This window comes from Vulpes lagopus, chromosome 15, assembly GCF_018345385.1.
Source record: "Vulpes lagopus strain Blue_001 chromosome 15, ASM1834538v1, whole genome shotgun sequence".
Classification (NCBI taxonomy): Eukaryota; Metazoa; Chordata; class Mammalia; order Carnivora; family Canidae; genus Vulpes; species Vulpes lagopus.
In genome coordinates this window covers 42,770,353-42,791,017 of record NC_054838.1, presented here as the reverse complement: position 1 = coordinate 42,791,017, position 20,665 = coordinate 42,770,353, and the positions used below count along the sequence as shown (strand labels likewise).

The 20,665-nt window shown below is 37.9% G+C and overlaps 1 protein-coding gene across 2 annotated transcripts; it reads right to left on the bottom strand.

Annotated features, from left to right (window-relative positions):
* Positions 1-1,018: 1,018 nt before the first annotated feature.
* C15H11orf54 (chromosome 15 C11orf54 homolog) lies at positions 1,019-20,573 on the bottom strand. 2 transcript variants are annotated; one of them, XM_041730610.1, is made up of 9 exons: positions 20,224-20,573; positions 15,666-15,816; positions 12,068-12,166; positions 10,874-10,947; positions 10,588-10,689; positions 9,475-9,651; positions 8,634-8,783; positions 3,159-3,275; positions 1,019-2,210 (listed from the first exon to the last, which is right to left on the bottom strand). In XM_041730610.1, the coding sequence occupies exons 2-9, from the start codon at positions 15,751-15,753 to the stop codon at positions 2,037-2,039; spliced, it is 981 nt and encodes a 326-aa protein (XP_041586544.1). In that variant the 5' UTR covers positions 15,754-15,816; positions 20,224-20,573; the 3' UTR covers positions 1,019-2,036. The 2 variants fall into 2 exon arrangements, with proteins under 2 accessions (XP_041586544.1, XP_041586543.1); XM_041730609.1 differs by lacking the exon at positions 20,224-20,573 and adding an exon at positions 16,474-16,824.
* Between the last annotated feature and the right edge of the window lie 92 nt (positions 20,574-20,665).

Sequence of the window (20,665 nt, the reverse complement as noted above, 5' to 3'; positions counted from 1 at the left end):
GTCTCTGCTAAAATGTCTCTTTATCAGAGTCTTTTCCTGATCTTCCTAATATAAAAGGTGTAGTAAAGAGTCGGATTCCATTTTTTATGTTTGTGGACATCTTTTAAGCCTCATTCCTCCTTTTTCCCATTCTGATGAGCAAGCTGATAAGCCAGCTGCTCCTTCTCTGACACTTGTGGGAAACTTACACTCCATGTGGAACCATAACCGTAGCCCTAATCCTTCACCACCATAAAAACCTCAAACCAGTCTCCTTTCCCTGTTTTCTCAAGCCATTTTTGGACCTACTTGGGAGCTGTCCTGCTTTCCCCAGAAAGCCTCATTATTTGAGCAGTAATCCCTTTCAGACACCCTGCAGTGTGTGCCTTTATCCATCTTGACATCCAAATTGAGTTTTGGGTGGTAAGTCCATCCTGTTTCATGTGAGATGGAAACAACAAAAGAGTCTCCTCCTTTACAGCCTGTCCTGTGCTTTTTCTTCACAGGACTTTTTTTTTTTTTTAATTTTTTATTTATTTATGATAGTCACACAGAGAGAGAAAGAGAGAGGCAGAGACACAGGCAGAGGGAGAAGCAGGCCCCATGCACCGGGAGCCCGACGTGGGATTCGATCCCGGGTCTCCAGGATCGCGCCCTGGGCCAAAGGCAGGCGCTAAACCACTGCGCCACCCAGGGGTCTCTTTCTTCACAGGACTTGATATGACCTGTCATATTATATATTATATATTTGTTGATTGTTAGTTTTCCCCCCCACTATATAAATGTCTGAATGATAGAGCCCGGCATCTGGTTAAGTGTCTGGCATTATCTTCTACACACTCATTCATTCAACAATTATTTGTTGAGTTTCTACTTTGTCCAGGCACTGTTAAAGGCATTAGTACTACACTAGTAAACAAAGCCCTTACCCTTAGGGAGCTTACATTCCAGTGGGCAGGGGAGGTGTTCAATACGCTTTTGTTAAACCAGTAATATTTTTTTCTGTCTGGAGGTAAGATATTAAAAAGAAACATCACTGTGCATATAAAATTTTTATTTTCAAATTGAGGCTTATTTAAAAATAACATTTAGGAATTTATATTCACAGGTCTTGTTATAGGTAATATCCAAAGAAGATAATCAAAACACATTTTTTGAAGATTTAGTATATGTTTAGTATTAAAACTAAATTTTGTTACTAAATCTACACAAGGTTAGCATTAGCAAGATTAAGATTAGACAGTAGATTTCTGGCTAATGATTATTATAGACAAATATTCAGGAAAATTTCAACAATTACCATCAGTAAAAGAACATAACTTTTTACTTTACAAAGGACAATGATTATGTTTAGCAATAACCTCACTTGTAAATTAAAGTATACTCACTTTAGTGCTGTATTTTGATGCTGTTTCTTTTCCCTTTACTTCTGGCAAATAATTGATATGGTACAATGCTTCCAATTGGTAAGCCAAACAAAGGAGGCATCATGGCTAACTTCCTAGTTGCCAATGTTTGTGAAAGGCAAACTGCAAACTTCTGAGTATGATTCAACCCCACCAAAAGGGGTAAAGTTGCTTCCTTTGCCCACCTTATTCCATGAAAAAGAGTATACTCTGATTTCTGAAGTGGATTTTTTTAAGTTCAGTACTAAGATTCAACAACTATCAACATTTGCAACACTGATTTTTCTAATACTCAGAAACATCCACTTGGGAGTTTGAGACTAATTTGAAAAATTTAATAATGTAAGTGATTACCAATAGATGGTAGGAATAATCACAATTCCTATGTTTTTATTTAAGGTATAAACATAAAACTGATTTTGCTGTTATTAAAGAATAAAAACGAAGAACATTTTCATTATGTATCTTTGTTCCCAATAACTTCTAAGATATATCCATGAAATAATACAGAGTATAAATGTCAACATACCTTCCAGTTAAAGGCCAGAAAAATGGAATTTCAGTAGTGAGATAATTTCTATTGAGTTTTATATTAGCATCAATTGGTGAGTAATAAGTTAACCTTAGTGAATTATTTCTCTTTCATTTGATTTAATCTCGCCCAAATAAATGAGTCTCTTTTGGTTGATCAATGCGATACAGAAACTCTGCAGGCAAGAAGTATCCAAGATATTCCACTGTGTCTGGGGTTGTATCTTGATGGTAGTGTCCACCTTCCCCATGATGACTAAAACAGTGAGTGTGCTCCAAACGCAAATCAAACCCCTAGGACAACAGACAAGCTATTGGTCAGTTTTCAAATTATTTTGGATAGGATACATTTAAGGGGGAGGGAGACCTTTTTATTAATATTACCATGGTTTATATTTTATTTTTAAGTAAATAATATATTCACTTAATTCAAAATTCAAAGGGTGGAAAGGGATATTAACACCTTAAAATGTGTCTATCCATCTCCTGCCTTTACTACTTACTCCCTTTCCTTGCAGGCAACCAATGTAAACAGTTTCTTATATCCTTCCAGAAATATTTACTCTTATCATTTTTACTCAAATGGTAGCACCTTGTAGGTACTGTGCAAATATTGTTTTTTTTTTCATTTAACGATATAGCTTGAGATCAGGTTATAAAAGAGCTTCCTTTTTCTTTTATACCTGCATGGCATTCTATTTTATGTACACACCACTTCCCAACTGACGTTTAGGTTATTTCCAATTCTATCACATTAATGCTATCATGACTAACGTTTTAACTAATAATTTTACATATTTATGCATATATTTAAGAACAAAGTCCTAGACATATCTGTAATTGCTAGATAAAAAAATATGACTAGTCATTATTCTGGTAGATACTTTCTATGAATTAGTCTATATCATCTTTTTCTAGTATGTAGTATTAAAATATAATGAATAGTATAATAAGCAACAAATAGGATAGAAGACATGAATCCTGGTCCTGATTCTACTGTTTAATAACATGACTTTGGGTGTTAGTTAAAATACATGTACTTTCATTTGCTCAAAGGTAGAATCAACCCTGCCCTAACTCATAGGGTCGTTAGCCACCTGCTGTCTTATCTTTCAAGATAATCCTAGAGAATGCCCTAGTTCTTAAATAAGAACACAAAAAGTACCTTATTAAAAGAATATCCTAAAAATTAAGCATTATCACTCTATTATACTGCAATATAAAAGATGGACATAAACTTACCGGGTCTTTGGAGACAAAAACTGGCAGACAAACCAAAGGAGCTCTCATCTCATAAAAGTGCAACCATTTATTCACCTCTTCATCAGAGTTCAATGGGCAGGAAGAAAATTCTGCAGGCTACAATAAAAGATCATTTGAAATATATAGAATATTATGGAGAGTTAAAATTTTAAATTCTATATAACTTCATGAAGTTAAAAATTTAAGCCTTCCCATAGATTTGGTTATTTTTAGAATCAAAACAAGTTATCCTAGTTTTCAAAATGATCACCAACTAAGTGTATAAGCTAAAATGTATGAATGAATAAATGAAGGAATGGGTATATTACTATCTTTTAAGTTTTCATAGCTTCTTAGTTTTATTGGAAATACATCCTCATCCTAATTTTAAATCTCATTACTACTACTGGTAGATGGGTAGGGGGAGGGAGAAGCAAGGCATTTGAAATCGGCAGAAGCATCAAAAAGAATAAAATAGTAAGGAATAAACTTAATCAAGGAGGCAAAAACTACAAAACATTACTGAAAGAAATTTAAAGACTCCAATAGGAGCACCTGGGTGGCTTAGTCCATTGGGCAACCAACTGGATTTCGGCTCAGGTCATGATCTCAGGGTCTGGAATTCAAACCCACGTGCAGCTCCCCATCAACACCCCTCCTTGATCTTCCCCCATGGAGCCCCACAAGGAGGGCTGCGCAGAGTGCCACAAGGAGCCCTGAGGAACAGCAAGGAGTCTGCTTCTCCCTCTCTCCCTTTGCCCCCGGCCCCCGCTCATGTGCATGCACACACATGTGCACTCTCTAAAATTAATCTTTAAAAAAAGATTAAAAAATAAAAATTCCAATAAATGGAAAATATCCTGTTTATGGGTTGAACGTGATATTGTTAAGATGTTAATACTACCAAAAGTGATGTAAAGATTCAACACTATCCCTATCAAAATCTCAATAAAGTTTTTTACAGAAGTAGAAGAATCCATTGTAAAATTCATATGGAATCACACAGGACCCCAAAGAGCCAAACCAATTTTTGGGGAAAAAAGGAATTTCAAAGTCTAATACTCCCTGATATCAAACTGATTACAAGAAATCAAAACAGTGACACTAGCATAAAGACAGACATAAAGATCAGTGGAATAGAATAGAGATCCCAGAAATAAACCCTTGCATAGACAGTCAAATAATTTTCAATAAGGGTATCAAGCCCATTCAGTGGAAAAAGGATAGTCTTTTCAAAATGGTGCTGATGTATAAAAGAATGAAACTGGACCCTTAATTTATATATAATATATATATATACAAAAAATATATATACAAATTATATATATATATATATATATATATATATATATACACACATACACAAAAAGTAACTTAAAATGAATCAGACCTAAGTCTTAAGAACATACACACACACCTTGTGTGTGATTTAATATATATATAATTGTGTGTGCATGTCATTCAGGCTTGAAAGGGAAGGAAATCCCACAGTTTGTGACAACATGGACGAACTTGGAGGACTTTATGCTAAGGTGAAATAAACCAAACATAGATAAATACTGCATTACATCATTTATTGTAATCTAAAGAGGCCAACTTAGAGAAACAGAGATTAGAATGGTTGCCAGGGGCTGAGATTGGGGAAGATGAGGTGTTGGTCAAAGGGTACAAAAACTTTTCAGTTATAAGGTCGATACGTTTCAGAGATATAATGTACATTATGGTAACTACAGGCATACCTTGGAGATACTTTAGGTTCAGTTCCAGACCATTGCAATAAAGTGAATATTGTAATAGAGCAAGTCAAACAATTTTTTTGGTTTCCTAGTGCATGTAAAAGTGATGTTTACATTATACTGTAGACTTTTAAGTGTGCAGTAGCATTATGTCTAAAAAAAGTACACAACTTATTTAAAAACTCTTTATTGCTAAGGAATGCTAACAATCATCTGAACTTTCAGTGAATCATAAACTTTTTGCTGGTGGAGGGTCTTACCTCAGTGTCAATGGCTGCTGGGTGCTCAGGGTGGTGGTTGCTGAAAATTGGGATGGCTCTGGTAATGTCTAAAAATAAGGCACAGTGAAGTCGGCCATACCAATTGACTCTTCCTTTCATGAATGATTTCTCTGTTGCATGCAATGCTGTTTGATAGCATTTTACCCATAGCAGAACTTAAAAAATTGGATTCAATCCTCTCAAACCCTTATAGCTGCTTTAGCAACTACATTTATATAATATTCTAAATCCCTTGTTGTCATTTCAATCATCTCCACAGCATCTTCACTAGGAGCAGATTTCATCTTAAGAAACCACTTTCTTTGCTCATCCATAAGAAACAACTCCTCATCCATTAAAGTTTTATCATGAGATGGCAGCAATCCAGTCCCATCTTCAAGCTCCACTTCTAATTCTAGTTCTCTCACTGTTTCCACCATATCTGAAATGACTTCCTCCACTCAAGTCTTGAACCCCTTAAAGTTATCCATGAGAGTTAACTTCCAAACTTCTACTTGTTATTTTGACTTCTCATGAATCACAAATGTTCTTAACAGCATCTAGAATGGTGAATCCTTTTCCAGAATGTTTTCAATTGACTTCGCCCTGAGCTGCCATATAGCCAGCTATAACCTTATGAAATATATTTCTTAAATAATAAGACTTCAAAGTTGAAATTACTCCTTGAGCCATGGGCTGCAGAATGCATGCTGTGTTAGTGGGCATGAAAACATTCATCTCATTGTACATCTCCATCAGAGCTCCTGGGTGACCAGGTGCATTGTCAATGCGCATGAAAGGAATATTTTTTTCTGAGAAGTAGGTCTCAACAGCGTGCCAAAAATATTCAGTAAACCATGTTGTAAACAGATGTGCTACCATCCAGGCTTTGTTGGTCCATTGATAGAACACAAGGAGCGTAGAATTAGCATAATTTTTAAGGGCCCTAAGATTTTCAGCATGGTAAATGAGTACTGGCTTCAACTGAAAGATACCAGCTGCATTAACCCCTAACAAGAAAGTCACCCTGTCCTTTGAAGTTTTGAAGGTAGGCACTAACTTCTCCTCTTTACCTGTGAAAGTCCTACATGATATCTTTTTCTAATAGCAGGCTCTTTTGTCTACATTGAAAATCTGTTGTTTAGTGTAGCCACCTTCATTAATTATCTTAGCTCGACCTCTGGATCACTTGTCACAGCTTCCACATCAGCACGCTCTGCTTCCTCTTGCAATTGTATGTTAGGGAGAGAGCTTTTTCCTTCAAACCCATGAACTTTTCTTCTGCAGCTTCCTCACCTCTTACAGCCTTCATAGAATTGCTCTGGATTAGGCTTTGGCTTAAGGGAATGTTGTGGCTAATTTGATCTTCTATTCAGGCCACTAAAACTTTACCCAAATCATCAATAAGGCTGTTTTTGCTTTCTTATAATTTGGGTATTCACTGGACTAACATGTCTAATTTTCCTTTAAGAACTTTTTCCTTTGTCTTTATAACTTCACTATTTGGACAGGAAGTCTAACTTTTGGCCTTACTTGACTTTTGACATGCCTTCCTCACTAAACTTAATAATTTCTAGGTTTTAATTTAAAGTGAGAGAAGTGTGACTCTTCCTCTCCCTTGAACATTTAGAGGCCATTGTAGCATTATTAACTGGCCTAATTTCAATATTGTTGTGTCTTAGGGAACAGAGAGGCCCAAGGAGAGGGAGAGAGATAGGGGAATGGCCAGTTGGTGGAACTGTCAAAACATACCAACATTTACTCATTAAATTATTCATCTGATATGGACACAGTTTATGGTGCCCCAAAACAATTATGATAGTTACATCAAAGATCACTGATCACAGACCACTATAACAAGTATAATAATGGAAAAGTTTGAAATATTCAAGAATTACCAAAATGTAATACAGAGACAGGAAGTGAGCAAAAGTTGTTGGAAAATTGGTGGCAAAAGGCTTATATGATGCAGTGTTGCCACAAACCTTCAATTTATTAAAAAAATGCAGTATTTGTGGAATGCAATAATGTGAAATACAATAAAACAAGATATGCCCATGGTTAGTAATGAAATATTATGTACTTGCATTTTTAAAAAAATCTTATAATTATTTGGTATTTACAAATAGATTTATCTATAATTCTGTTTTTAATAATTTGGAAAATTAAGTATTTTCACAATGTTGTGTTTTTCTTTGCAAAATTAGCTGGCTTGCCATTTAGAATTATCAGGATGCGGCATCAGGGTGGCTCAGTCAGTTAAGCATCTGACCTGATCTCAGGTCATAGGACTGAGCCCCATGTTGGGCTCCACACTCAGGACACAGTCTGCTAGGGATTCTCTCTCTCGTTCTCCCTCTGCCCCTCCCCCTGCTCATGAACACACACTGTCTCTCACTTTCTCTCTCTAAAATAAATAAATAAAATCTTTTAAAAAATACAATAAAAAATCAAATTATCAGGATAAAAAACATTAAAATCATTTTTTTTGATTTTATTGATAAAATGAAAAGGAAACTGAGTTGTAATTACTTTTATACTATTCATTTATTCACCTCCAAAAAATGATTTTAAAACTTGAATGCCCTAGAGGTCTTGCTTCATATAGTATTCCATCCTTGATGTCTTATAAACTTGTATAATCAGCCTGTAAGATTATAATTTTCATAATGAGTCCTTTCCCCAAAACCATCGTGTTTTTTTGTTTGTTTGTTTTGTTTTTTGAGTGCAAGGTGAGAAAGAGAGGGAGGAGAGGAGGAGAGGGGGAGGGGGAGAGGGAGAGGGGGGGGAGAGAGAGAGAGAATCCCAAACAGGCTCCACCCAGCACAGAGCCTGATGCTGGGCTTGATCTCACAACCCTCAGATCACAACCTGAGCCGATAACAAGAGTCGGACATCCAAATGACTGAGCCACCAGGCACCCCACCACAACCATCTTAATAGCAAAGTCTATGTATGGAGTTTGGGATTCTGGCAATAAAAATGATAATCCATTTCTAAGGCTTATATTCAAGTCTATCTAGATCTTAAAAACACAGTGAAAAGAAACTTCTAATATATTAACATGAAAAAGGACCCTAGTTAGACATTATCTCACAATATGATTTACAGTATCATTTGTTATTTAAGTTTTAAAGTAATATAATCATAAGAAAAGTATTCAGGGTGTCTTTAAGGGTAGAATTCTCCATTCTACTAAATTCTATCATAAATCCTAAGATCTGGGATCCCTGGGTGGCGCAGCGGTTTGGCGCCTGCCTTTGGCCCAGGGCGCGATCCTGGAGACTCAGGATCGAATCCCACGTCGGGCTCCCGCTGCATGGAGCCTGCCTCCCTCTGCCTGTGTCTCTGCCTCTCTCTCGTTCTCTCTCTGTGTGACTATCATAAATAAATAAAAATTAAAAAAAAAAAAATCCTAAGATCTTAAGTATGTGCACATACCCACATACGCATGCAAGGATAGACACGAAGGCCCTTACCATTATGTGAGTCTTTGCTTTTCCCTTCTCAATTACGAAAGTCCCTCCCATCCCTACAGGTTTATCTCCATAATGTTTTTCAAGAGTCTGTCTCATACAAGTCACGAAGTTAAGTTTTCCAGTTCTTCTTTTGGCTTTCACCTCAATGACCTAGAGAGGATATAAATATGCATACCATTGTTCTACGCTGCAAAATATTATGTGGATAACTATCAAAGTGAAGCATATAATCAAGACCTGAGCTGAGATCAAGAATCAGATGTTTAACCAACTGAGCTACCCAGGTACCCCTTAAACGTCTTTTTAATTCACTACCTCATTTCTCAAAGTAGCTAAAGTAGCTACTCTATTTAAAAATCTGAGTTCTCACAATTGCTAACACTGTTATCATCTTTTGGTGTTCTAACAGGAAGTAAATATGAAGTTTCCTAAGCTCCTTGCTATATTTTGCTACCACCATTTCAGTCTAGATCAACCAACATCCGATCCATCAGGAATGAGCAAACTACCTATAGACTAACTAGGGACTGGCATTATCTATTTACTTCAACTGCACAGCTCATATGTTTGACTCACTCCCCCATGAATATTGTTACCTTTTATTCCTCAGAAAAAAAGGTATTGCTTACTAAGTATTCCTAACCTCAGTTTTAAATAAGACTTCCACCTTGCCTGTAGTACTATAGTAATCTTTCATAACTGGGTTAAAGAAATTTGACTTAGCTAGTTTTGAATTAAGAAAACCATATTTGTGACAATAAAAATTCAATTTTTTTTTTTTTAGCTATCTGAGAACTTTTGAAGAATACTGTGTTTTGTGAACAACAACAAAAAAAGTCACCTTTCCAGGTTGGCCCTCACTGGCAAAAAGATTAGCCAGTAATGCACACCCAAAATCATGGTATTTCTCACTGTATTTCTCTAGCAGGCACCCTCCATCCACAGGGTTAATACGGGCAAAGTAACTTCCATTCACTGCAGGTTTATGTTCACTTCCTATTTGAATAACTGGCATAAACTGAAAAGTAAAATAAGAAAGTAAATTGGTCAACCCTGGCATCAATATGCAAAGAGAGTATCCTGAGTAACATAACAAAGGACCTTATCCTTGACTTTAGATATTTTATATCAGAATCTAGTAAGAAAACATGAAGTATGAAATATTTAATTTTAGATTCAAGATGTTAAAGATTTATAAACAACAAAAAAACCGAAAAAATATCTTATAAAATGTTCATAGTATTTCTTACAGTTTCTAGAACATTGTAAATTGTGCTTTAAAATGTCTGTCTTTAGATTTTAAACTTTTTTTTCTATATTGAACACTAAGTAAATTATATTCATCTTTCTACAAAAGAACTTGTATGATTATTGACTAATGGTTACATCAGAAGAGGTGAGGGGATGGGCAGAATGAAGAGGTCCTTCATTCTTCTATTTAAGAGATGTGAAGAAACTTTTTTTTTTTATGTTGTAAACATACTAACATACAGAGTAATAGATAGTACCTTTTGTAAATAATCATCATACCACTGGGGTAGGGCCTTACTACTTAGTCTGAAAGAGGGAACTGATGAGATCATTAATTATTCCATTCATCTCATCAAAAGCTCCTCTTGTAGCAAAAGGAAAGAACTATAGTGAAGCTAGGAATTCTCTGATGTGTAAGGATTAAAATCTTTCACAATCCAGGGTTCTCAGCAGACTATATTAGGTCTCATTTAACACTGAGTGCATACCCTAAGAAAATGTGAAATTAGAGGTTAGGGCTCCATTACTGTTGGAGCACATGCTATAGTCAAAATCTGTATCACACAGTATTGAATCTGTAAAGAAAGATGACATCGACCATTTATAATACATCCAGAAAGCAGACTTTCTGATAGGGCAATAAAAGAAAAAAGATAAACCAAATGTCAAATCAATAAAATAAAATAATTATATGAATGCGGACCTCAGCGTTGAACCCAAGAGTCTGAAATGGGCCTGCTCCTGCTCCAAGAATAAAAGCTCCAGGAAGCTTGATTTCTTTTGCAATCTTATTTAGATCATAAACCTACATAAAAAGAAAAAACAGATTATTTAAATAACTTAACCAAATCTCTTGGTTTATTATTTTTGAATGAGTCCACTAACCCTTCCTTGACACACTGGTCAATGGATCTTATAATAATATAAAGAGGAATCAACCCAACTTCTTATAATCTTCATGTGAATGTGAGGAGTTAAAGTACACTTACTTTTTCTTTATTTACAAGAGGCAATAAGTAAGGCACACCTCCTACTTCTGCAATTCTAGTTTTCCCACAGATGCCTAAAAAAAAAGGAGTCATCTTAAAAATAGGCAAACATCTAACTTAAGTATAAAAAATGTCAAGAGACACTAATTTAATTTATTAAGAGTATGTAACTTCTCCATTCCCTCGGTTTTACAAATAGCAGGGATTGGAAGATGAAAGTAGTTATGATCCCTATCCTATTCTAATTACTTGTGTTTCCAATATTGTCATAACCAAGCCTGGCTTGATATAGTTGGTAGCATAAAGGCAATAGAAAGTTGATAATAGAGCAAGGCTAGAATTGAAGCCAAAGTTTGGATAGGATGAAATTTCCAGAATTAGTCTATAATGACCTATTTCTTTAAAAATCTGTGCTTTTAGGGGTGCCTGGGTGGCTCAGTGGTTAAGCATCTGCCTTTGGCTCAGGTCGTGATCCCGGAGTCCTGGGATCGAGTCCTGCATTGGGTTCCCTGCAGGGAGCAATATATAGATGGAAATGTCCTGTGGACAGCTGGGATTACTGATCTGTAACTAAGAAAATGAGAGACCTAGGTGAGATGTGCAGATTTCAAATTCTTGTAGCCAAATAGCAATTTAAAACCAGCGGACTATACAAAAAAATGCAGAGATTGTAGAGTAAGAAGAGGCTGAGCAAAGATTCTAGAAAATGTCAGGATTTCAGAGCCTGCCAGAAAGAAAAGGGATCTAGGAAAAATGAACATAGAAGTAGGAAAGATACCCAGGAAGTACAGGCAAAAGAACCAAGGAGAGAGAATGTCAGGCAGCAACAGCCAGATACTATGTAATATGTTAGAGATCAGATAATACTAGTAAATAAACTATAGTAAATAAACTATATATATATATATATATATAGTAAATAAACTATAGTAAATAGTAAATCATTCATATATAAACATACATATATAGCTTCCTTAGTGTTGCAATTTAGAGGCTTACAAATTATTTATTAGAAAACTCTTTGGATGACAAGAATTAAGATTAACCCTTTTTTGCCTTCTACTGTGTTTTCTGATTTCTTAATTTTATTTTAACTAATTTATTAGTTATTTAGTGAGGAGAATAGGTTACTTTTATAATTGGTTTTCAGAAAGAGATCAGGACCAAAAACAGTAAACTGCAAAAATCGTTTACCTTTTACAGGAAAGGTAAATGGCTCCTTAGTCAGATCAGGGCAATCAACCACAGAGACCTGGACATCAGCAAAGTTACCCTTTAGCCCCTCCTGCAGAACTGACAAAGACAAGGAAAAAGGTTATTAAACATTAGGTGAGGGACACCTGAGTGGCTCAGCGGTTGGGCATCTGCCTTGGGCTCAGGCCATGCCCTGGAGTTCCAGGATCAAGTTCCACATTGGGCTCCCTGAAGGAGACATGCTGCCCATGTCTCTGCTTTCTCTGTGTCTCTCATGAATAAATAAAATCTAAAAAAAAAAAAAAAAAATTAGGTGAAAATTTGCCACCATATATCAAATCTTCCCTCAACATTTTGGGTATCATGCTCCCAATCTAAACTTGTATTTATAAATGTTGGGGTGGGGGTGATGTGCACCTAGCTAGCTCAGTTGGTAGAGCAAGAGACTCCTTATCTTGGTTCAAGCCCCAAGTTGAATGTAGAGCTTACTTTAAAACAAACAAACAAACAAACAAAAAAGAGGGCAGCCCCTGTGGCCCAGCGGTTTAGCGCCACCTTCAGCCTGGGGTGTAATCCTGGAGACCTGGGATCAAGCCCCAGATCAGGCTCCCTGCATGGTGCCTGCTTCTCCTTCTGCCTGTGTCTCTGCCTCTATCTCTCTCTCTCATGAATAAATATAATAAAATCTTTAAAAGAAAAGAGAGAGAGAGGGGGAAATGGTCTTCTTAATGAACATAATTCAACATTAGACACACAATCACGTGTTATATCAAATACCTCCATACAATACCTCCATAAAAATCTCTGTAAATCTGTAGAGATTTAAACCACTGAAGATAAACACTAAAGTGGGTATTACCTCCCTTTTGGGGAGAGAATTCCAAAGACCTACAGAAATGTATATATTTAAACTGGGTGGCTCAGTGGCTGCCTTTGGCTCAGGGCATGATCCTTGGGATCTGGGCTCCCAGGAGAGAGCCTGCTTCTCCCTCTGCCTATGTCTCTGCTTCTCTCTCTGTGTCTCTCATGAATAAATAAATAAATAAATCTTTTAAAAAAATAAACTGTTAGAAAGTAAGCAATTACATGTAACAACTTCACTGAAACTTGAAGACGAAATATTGAGCAAAAGGAGTAAGACACAAAAGAATATATATGACTTCACTTATATGTGCTTCAAAATCAGGCAACTAATCTAAGGTGATAAAAGTCAGAACAGTGTTACCTCTTGGGGTAGAGATATTGACTGGAAAAGTAAATACAGGAGTCTTCTGGGATGCTGGAAATATTTTATATCTCAATCTGGATGGCAGTGACATGGGTATGAACATGTTAAAATTCATCAAGCTGTACACTTAAGATCAGTTTGTGTTATTGGAGCTATAACTCAATTAAAAAAAAGCAGAAAAAGCAAACATATTTCAAAGTTATAAATCTAGGAGCAATGAACTTCTTTCTTTTCTGGATGGAGAGAGGAGGAGGAGGAAAGAGAATCTTAAGCAGGCTCCAACCCAGTGCAGAGGCCAACATCTCTATCTCATGACCCTGAGATCATGATCTGAACAGAAACCAAGAATTAGATGCTTAACTGAGCCACCCAGAAGCCCCTAAGAGCAATGTATTTCTTTTTTTTTTTAAAGATTTAATTAATTAATTAATTCATTCATTCATAGACACACAGAGAGAGAGAGAGAGAGAGAGAGAGAGAGGCAGAGACACAGGCAGAGGGAGAAGCAGGCTCCATGCAGGGAGCCCGACATGGGATTTGATCCCGGGGTCTCCAGGATCACAACCCGGGCTGCAGGCGGCGCCAAACCGCTGCGCCACCGGGGCTGCCCAGAGCAATGTATTTCTAAGGGTGATAAGTTTCCACAAAAATTTCTCTGAGAGTAGTTAGCCATTAGTTTAGGTTTTATAGAATCAGATTCCAAAACATGAAGCCATCCTAAATCTAGCCATGTAGACATCCCATTCAAGATATAAAACATTATCTACAGGAAAACAGAAATCAAGTTGCCTGGAAAATTCTCCTCCCTAAACTGATGACTGTAAACTTATGAATATATAAAGATTTCAGCATGTAGAAATACAGTAAAATCTATTTTTTTTATCAGTTACAAAGAGACCAAATTCTAGCTATAGTATTTTCTGTAAAACTGAAAATAAATTTTAAGCCAAGAAACTCAGATTCCATTTCTACTGTTCTGAATATGTCCTGTACATATAGAAGGAACATAAAACATAAACACGCAAGAGAAGATAGATGTAGAAAGGCCCTCAAAGAAATGATTCCTAGCTGTCCTGTCTTATCAGGGAAAACAGAAAGACAAAAAAGAGATACAGGCAAAGAATACTAGTAATACAGATTGTTGAGCTGCCATCCAAATTAAAGAAAAAATAGGAAGGTCAGAAGAAGAGAGCCACAACCAAGCAAAACCTGAGTACACTTCTTGACCTATCAGACATACAGATGAACTGTCAGGATGGGTGCACTTTGCAAAGGGTGGGTTTTATAGTTACCGTCAGAATAGAACCAAAAGGTTGTCAAACAAATGTTAGCTTTTTGACGAGCTACATAGTTTTGGGTTAGTACTAACCCAAACTATCCTGGTTTCATTTCATATTCCTATTTTTATTTACTTTTTCTTATCTATCACCCCTCTAATTAATTTTGTGAAGCTGCCTTAAGTTCTTGTTTGAACAAGGGGAAATGCATAAAAATATACACAGAGAAATCTAAGCAAGTTCACTGGCAGTCTATCATATCAGGAGAAGGGGAAAAAGTAGTAAGGTTAGGAAAATGATTAATATGCCACAGTAGATTATATATTTAAAGAATACTGTGACTGGTAAGAAGTTAAAATTGTGTGACTTTTTGGGCATCACATATACTTAACTCTTGGATTACTATATTCATTTTCATTCTGTAAAGTTGGTATCTTAACAAGAATCTTCAAATGGTGAGTTTAAAGTTGGTATCTTAACAAGAATCTTCAAATGGTGAGTTTAGTTTTTTTAGGGGGGGATAATTTTGGACTCTCAACAAAAATAGTACAAAGAGGGGCACATGTGTGGCTCTGACAGTTGGGCATCTGATCTTGGTTTTGGCTCAGGTCAGGATCTCATGGGTCATGGGATGGTGCCTGAGGCTCAGCGCCACTTAGGGCAGAGTCAGCTTGGGATTCTTTCCCTCTTCCAGGTGGAGACCTGCTCATATTCTCTTTTTCTCTCTCTCTGAAATAAATGAATAAACTTTTTTTTTTTTAAAGGACAAAGAGGAAAAGGAAAATGAGTTCTTAAAAAAAAGATTTTATTTTTTTTGAGTGAGAGAGAATGAGCTAGAGAGAGAAAAAGCAGGGGCAGAGGGAGAGGGAGAAGCAGACTCCCCACTGAGCAGGGAGCCCAAAGCAGGGCTCTATCCTGGGATCCTGACCTGAACCAAAGGCAGACGCTTAACCGACTAAGCCACCCAAGTGCCTCAGGAAAGTGAGTTCTGCATTGAAAATACTATTGCACAAATCATATCTTAGAATGTTTATATTTTTAAATTTTTTCCTTAGAACAATCTCAAAATACTTAAAGTCAGTATTGCATTTACCTACGACAAGCTCCTCAAGACTTGGCACATGAAAAGAATACTCAACACAAGCCATTTCTTTCTTCTTTAGGTGCAAGACTATACACATAAGGCTATGGCAGGTCAGTGATCACAAGAGTTGGTCGTGCACCATGCATGAACAGTTGTGTCTCTGGAAAGGAACACTGAGAGTTTAGTTATATAAAAAGGGCAAAAGGGCATTTACTTTTCTTTCCTCATAGAAAGGCAACCAGTGTTTCCTGTATTTAATATTCCAAGTGAGAAATGCCCAAGTAACCTTTTTTAATACTGATATTTTAAAGTCAACACTTCAAACAGACAAAAGGAAATGTCAAGCCAAGAAGGCACAATTCATTTTCTTTGGTGGTATATGTGGATTGAACATGCAGTTGTCTGATGATTGGTCTAAGGAATGTAGGTCCTGAAGCAGAAGATAGTTTTAAGGGTTTATAAGTAACTGTTTAAATGGTTGTTGATAGTAGTATAGGACACTCAAATAATTCGCTCATAGATAATTTGTGTTTTCTCTTCTATATATGACATTTGGGCTAACACTTAAACAAGTTTCTTAGACTATATATTTTACAAAAGAAAATTTAAATGACTAAGAGAAATGCACACTTCTACAAATGAATAGCTATTGAAATTCAAATTATTACTTTTATTTACAAATAAATAAATATACTTTCTTGCTAAGCAGCTTTCATGTTCAATTATTCTGATAACCTAACCAATTATAGTTTCAAAAATATAGGCTAAGCATATTTTACAATAAGTAGACATATATATACAGAGATTAGTACCTTACCTTAAGTGTTCAGGTGAGAGGATATGCAAGCAGAGAGAAGTAAATAAAATGAAGGAAAAAAAAAAACAAAACTCAGGGGGATCCCTGGGTGGCTCAGCGGTTTAGGGCCTGCCTTTGGCCCATGGCAGGATCCTGAAGTCCAGGGATCTAGTCCCGCGTTGGGCTCCCTGCATGGAGCCTGATTCTCCCTCTGCCTGTGTCTCTGCCTCTCTATGTCTATCGTGAATTAAAAAAAAAAAAAAAAAATCTTAAAAAAAAAAAACCTCACACAAAAATAATGTGAGATGGGCAGGGAATCCCACTCTCAATAAACTGCAACAAAAACTGCAGGTAAAACTTTTTTAAGAGTGTTTCTAAGAGCATTATTCTGATTCTCATTAACATTGTTAATGGAATACCTTATTAATTATTAATCTAGGGACACCTGGGTGGCTCAGAGGTTGAGCATGCATACCTTTGACTCCGGGCATGATCCTGCAGTCTGGGATCATCAGGCTCTTGCAGAGAGCCTGCTTCTCCCTCTGCCTATGTCTCTGCCCTCCCTCCCCGCCGCTTTCTGTCTCTCATGAATAAATAAATAAATTTATAAAAAAACGAACACGGGGTAGTGGAAGGGTAGGGGGGCGGGGGATGGGGTGACGGTGACGGGCACTGAGGGGGCACTTGACAGGATGAGCACTGGGTGTTATACTATATGTTGGCAAATCGAACTCTAATAAAAAAATACACAAAAATAAATAAATAAATATTTTAACCCAAAAAAGTTAATTATTAATTTCAATAGTCTCTGATACAAGCTTACTTACCAACTGAAAGGTGGTCTTTCAATATCACTTAGAAAGTCCCCCCACCCCCGGCTTTTTTTAATTTTCCAAAGATTCACAGGTTTCTTAGAAACTGGTTTTCTGGTTTTGATGATAATTTTAAACACATCCTCCACAAACATACTACCTATACATTTAGGACTTAACATTTACGTAAGAACTTCACCAAATACCAACTTTTAATTACATGATATGTACAATCTAGTCTCCCAAATAAAATATCTAATGTTGATAATGGGTCCCAAGTCTTACATAATCATATTTCAATGATCTCAAGTATATCTTTCAGTTAAATAATCTATAACTGTTCAGGAATGAAACATTTTAATTTTTTTGAAATTAGTTTCAGATGGACAGAAAATACATATAAATATTCTTACATATTCTTCACCTAGATTTTCCAAATGTTAACATATTTTCTTTATAAAAAGGTACTAATTAAGAACATGTCAACATCTGCTCAATACTATATATATATATATATATATATAATATATATATATATAAAATAAGGAAAATAAAAGCACTCTAGGTATTTCTGTTTCTAGTAGAAATAATAAAGACAAGTTTAAGTTAAATACAATTCTTTGCCATTTTTAAAGGTTAGATTTGTTTGTTTGGTTTTTCCCCCACGAAAATAGAAACAAAGTCCAAACCTGGGAGGCTACATTTGGAGAACTGGTTTGGAAATGTAGACCTTCAGGCAAGCCAACATCCCAGAAGGCAGTGTGGTAATGTGTGTATAAATGTGTTTATGTAGGAGGGAGGGAAGGAGGTTGGAGTTGGAGTGATGAGAGAAGGGAGTTAGAAAGGTTCTACTATATGGGGCACCTGGGTGGTTCAGTTGGTTAAGCGTCTGTCTTCCGCTCAGGTCATGATCCCAGGGTCCTGGGATCAAGCTCAGCATCGGGCTCCCTGCTTGGTGAGGAGCCTGCTTCTCCCTCTGCCTTTGCTCAAGCTCACTTTCTCTCTCTCAAGTAAGTAATAAATATATAAGGAAAACCTTAAAAAAAAAGTTCTAATATAAACTCAAAAGTGGCTCTAGGAGGACAGCTTTGGGCTGTAAGGAGGCACAGGATATTCACCCTGCAGCTTCAGTTACTGGGAGTCAGTGGCCCAGAAGATGGGTCTGGAGAATGGAAGAATATAAATGGGAGGCAGATGGATAAGTGGAGCTGAATAGACAATGCCTAATGGGTAGACCAACTGTAGCAACAAAGCTGGTAACTACTGACAGCACGCTATATAACCCATACTATGTTAGGCATTTTTTACATTCTCCCAGAACCTCTCACACTGAATAGATATTATACTTCTTTTACAAAAGAGAAATAGGCCAGAGAGAATATACTATTTACTTGAGATCCTTCAGCTGTTAAAGTGGCAGGAATAATTCAAAACCAAATGTAGCCCACTCTAAATCCAGAACTCCTCACATTATACATTATTATCTGTGGGTTAGCCTGTGATAAAATGACATTTCAACTCCTAGAAGACAGAATTTGTACAGTACCATCTTAGAGCTCTCAGAGTTATCATCTATTCACTTTGTTTCTTTCACCTAGGCTGTGATCTCTTTGAAGACTGTGGTTCTGTCTTCCAAGTGCCTTCCTAGTGGGCACCAGTGCAGCCTTAATTACTTATCGAAAATTTACAATTTATCAGACTCATAAGTCTCTGGGATAGGACTGGCTTCAGGGGTATGCAAGTAGCATAATGACCTAGGGCCATGTGCTCAGAATGCCATTTGGTTTAATGCTGTTGTCACCACGCTGAAATTCTTAACTTTATATATGAATTAAAAAAAAAAAAGACTTTATTAATTTGACAGAGAGAACAAGCAGGTAGAGGCAGAGGGAGAAGCAGGCCCCCCATGGAGCAGGGAGCCCAATGCACGGCTTGATCCGAAGACTCTGACCATGATCTGAGCAGAAGGCAGAGGCTTAACAGTCTGAGCCACCCAGGCATTCCTATATTGAACTTTTAGGACCAAATAGGATAAGGGAGGATGTGCAGGATCAGAGGCCAGGGGGGCAAAGTGCATGTCCACCACTATCCCTTGCTACCTCATTCACATAAAGCATTTGTGAAACCCCGTAAGCACAGGAATCTGGTGGACCCACCATCTGTGGGAGTTCTGTGAGACTCAAAGTCCAGAGATTCCATAGTGTTGGTTGAACGTGAATACATCAAGAAGAAAAAAAAAAAAGCAGAGATGAGTTGGTTTTGTGCAGTTTCTATTGTCCTAGTAGGAACAAAATACATGGGGCAGCCCCGGTGGCGCAGCCTGCAGCCCAGGGTGTGATCCTGGAGACGGAGGATCGAGTCCCACATCGGGCTCCTTGCATGGAGCCTGCTTCTCCCTCTGCCTGTGTCTCTGCCTCTCTCTGTGTGTCTCTATGAATAAATAAATAAAAGCTTAAAAAAATAAATAGCAAATTTCTATTAATAATAGCATAATAATAAATTAATAGTGCGATTGGTTGAAACACCATGACAAGTCAAAGGAGATCCTACAGAAGAAAGGAGGAAGCTTTATTTTAGGACCTTTAGGGGTTGGGACCTATTTTAGGACCTGGATTTTCATTTCGTACTGAGGCTCAGAAATAAGAGAGCCAGGCGGGCTCCCACATAGGGCAGGAGTCAGACATGCGCTCCCGGTCCAGGCGCTTCCAAGCGTTTCACACACTGTGCAGATGCCTCGAGGACTCGACCTTTATGCCTGGAATGTTTTCAATATTTAGAGGGACGCTGAGCGAAGAGACCAGATCACTTTGAAGGTTCGTTCAATCCTGGGAGGGAGACCAGCCACGCAGGACGGGGCAGCTTTCCAGGCCTGCCACTGACCCGAGGCCTGAGAGCGGACACAGCGAACCAGCTCGTTCCTTTTTAAGTCCTGAAGGGTAAACACCCCACCCAAACTAACCTCGTTTAAACCGTTTCAACGCCCGGCAGCCATTCAGGGGACTACGGAGTCACAAACTCAGAGGAAAAAAAGCCCACCGCCCGCCGGGGGCTCGCGACAGGCTCGCCCGGCCCTGGAGGCGGGCCGCCGCGTGGGGGGAGCGCGCGAGCGAGCGGGCACGGCGCGCCGGGGGCGGGGGGCGTGCGGCGAGCCACGGAGAGACGCCGGCGTCCAGTCAGCGCACACTAGAGGGAGGGCGACGCAGCCACCGCGAGACCCGGCCGGCGCCGCACTCCCCGCCGCGCACGCCGCGCCCGAAGGCTCCGAAAACCCGCGGGCTCGGCCGACGACAGACCCGGCAGCAGCTCAGTCGCTGTCTCCTCGCAGCTCTCACCCACCCAGCTGACTCGGCCCCGCGCGTGTTCCGGTCCCTGCGGAGACGGGCGTGGCCACGCCCCCGAAC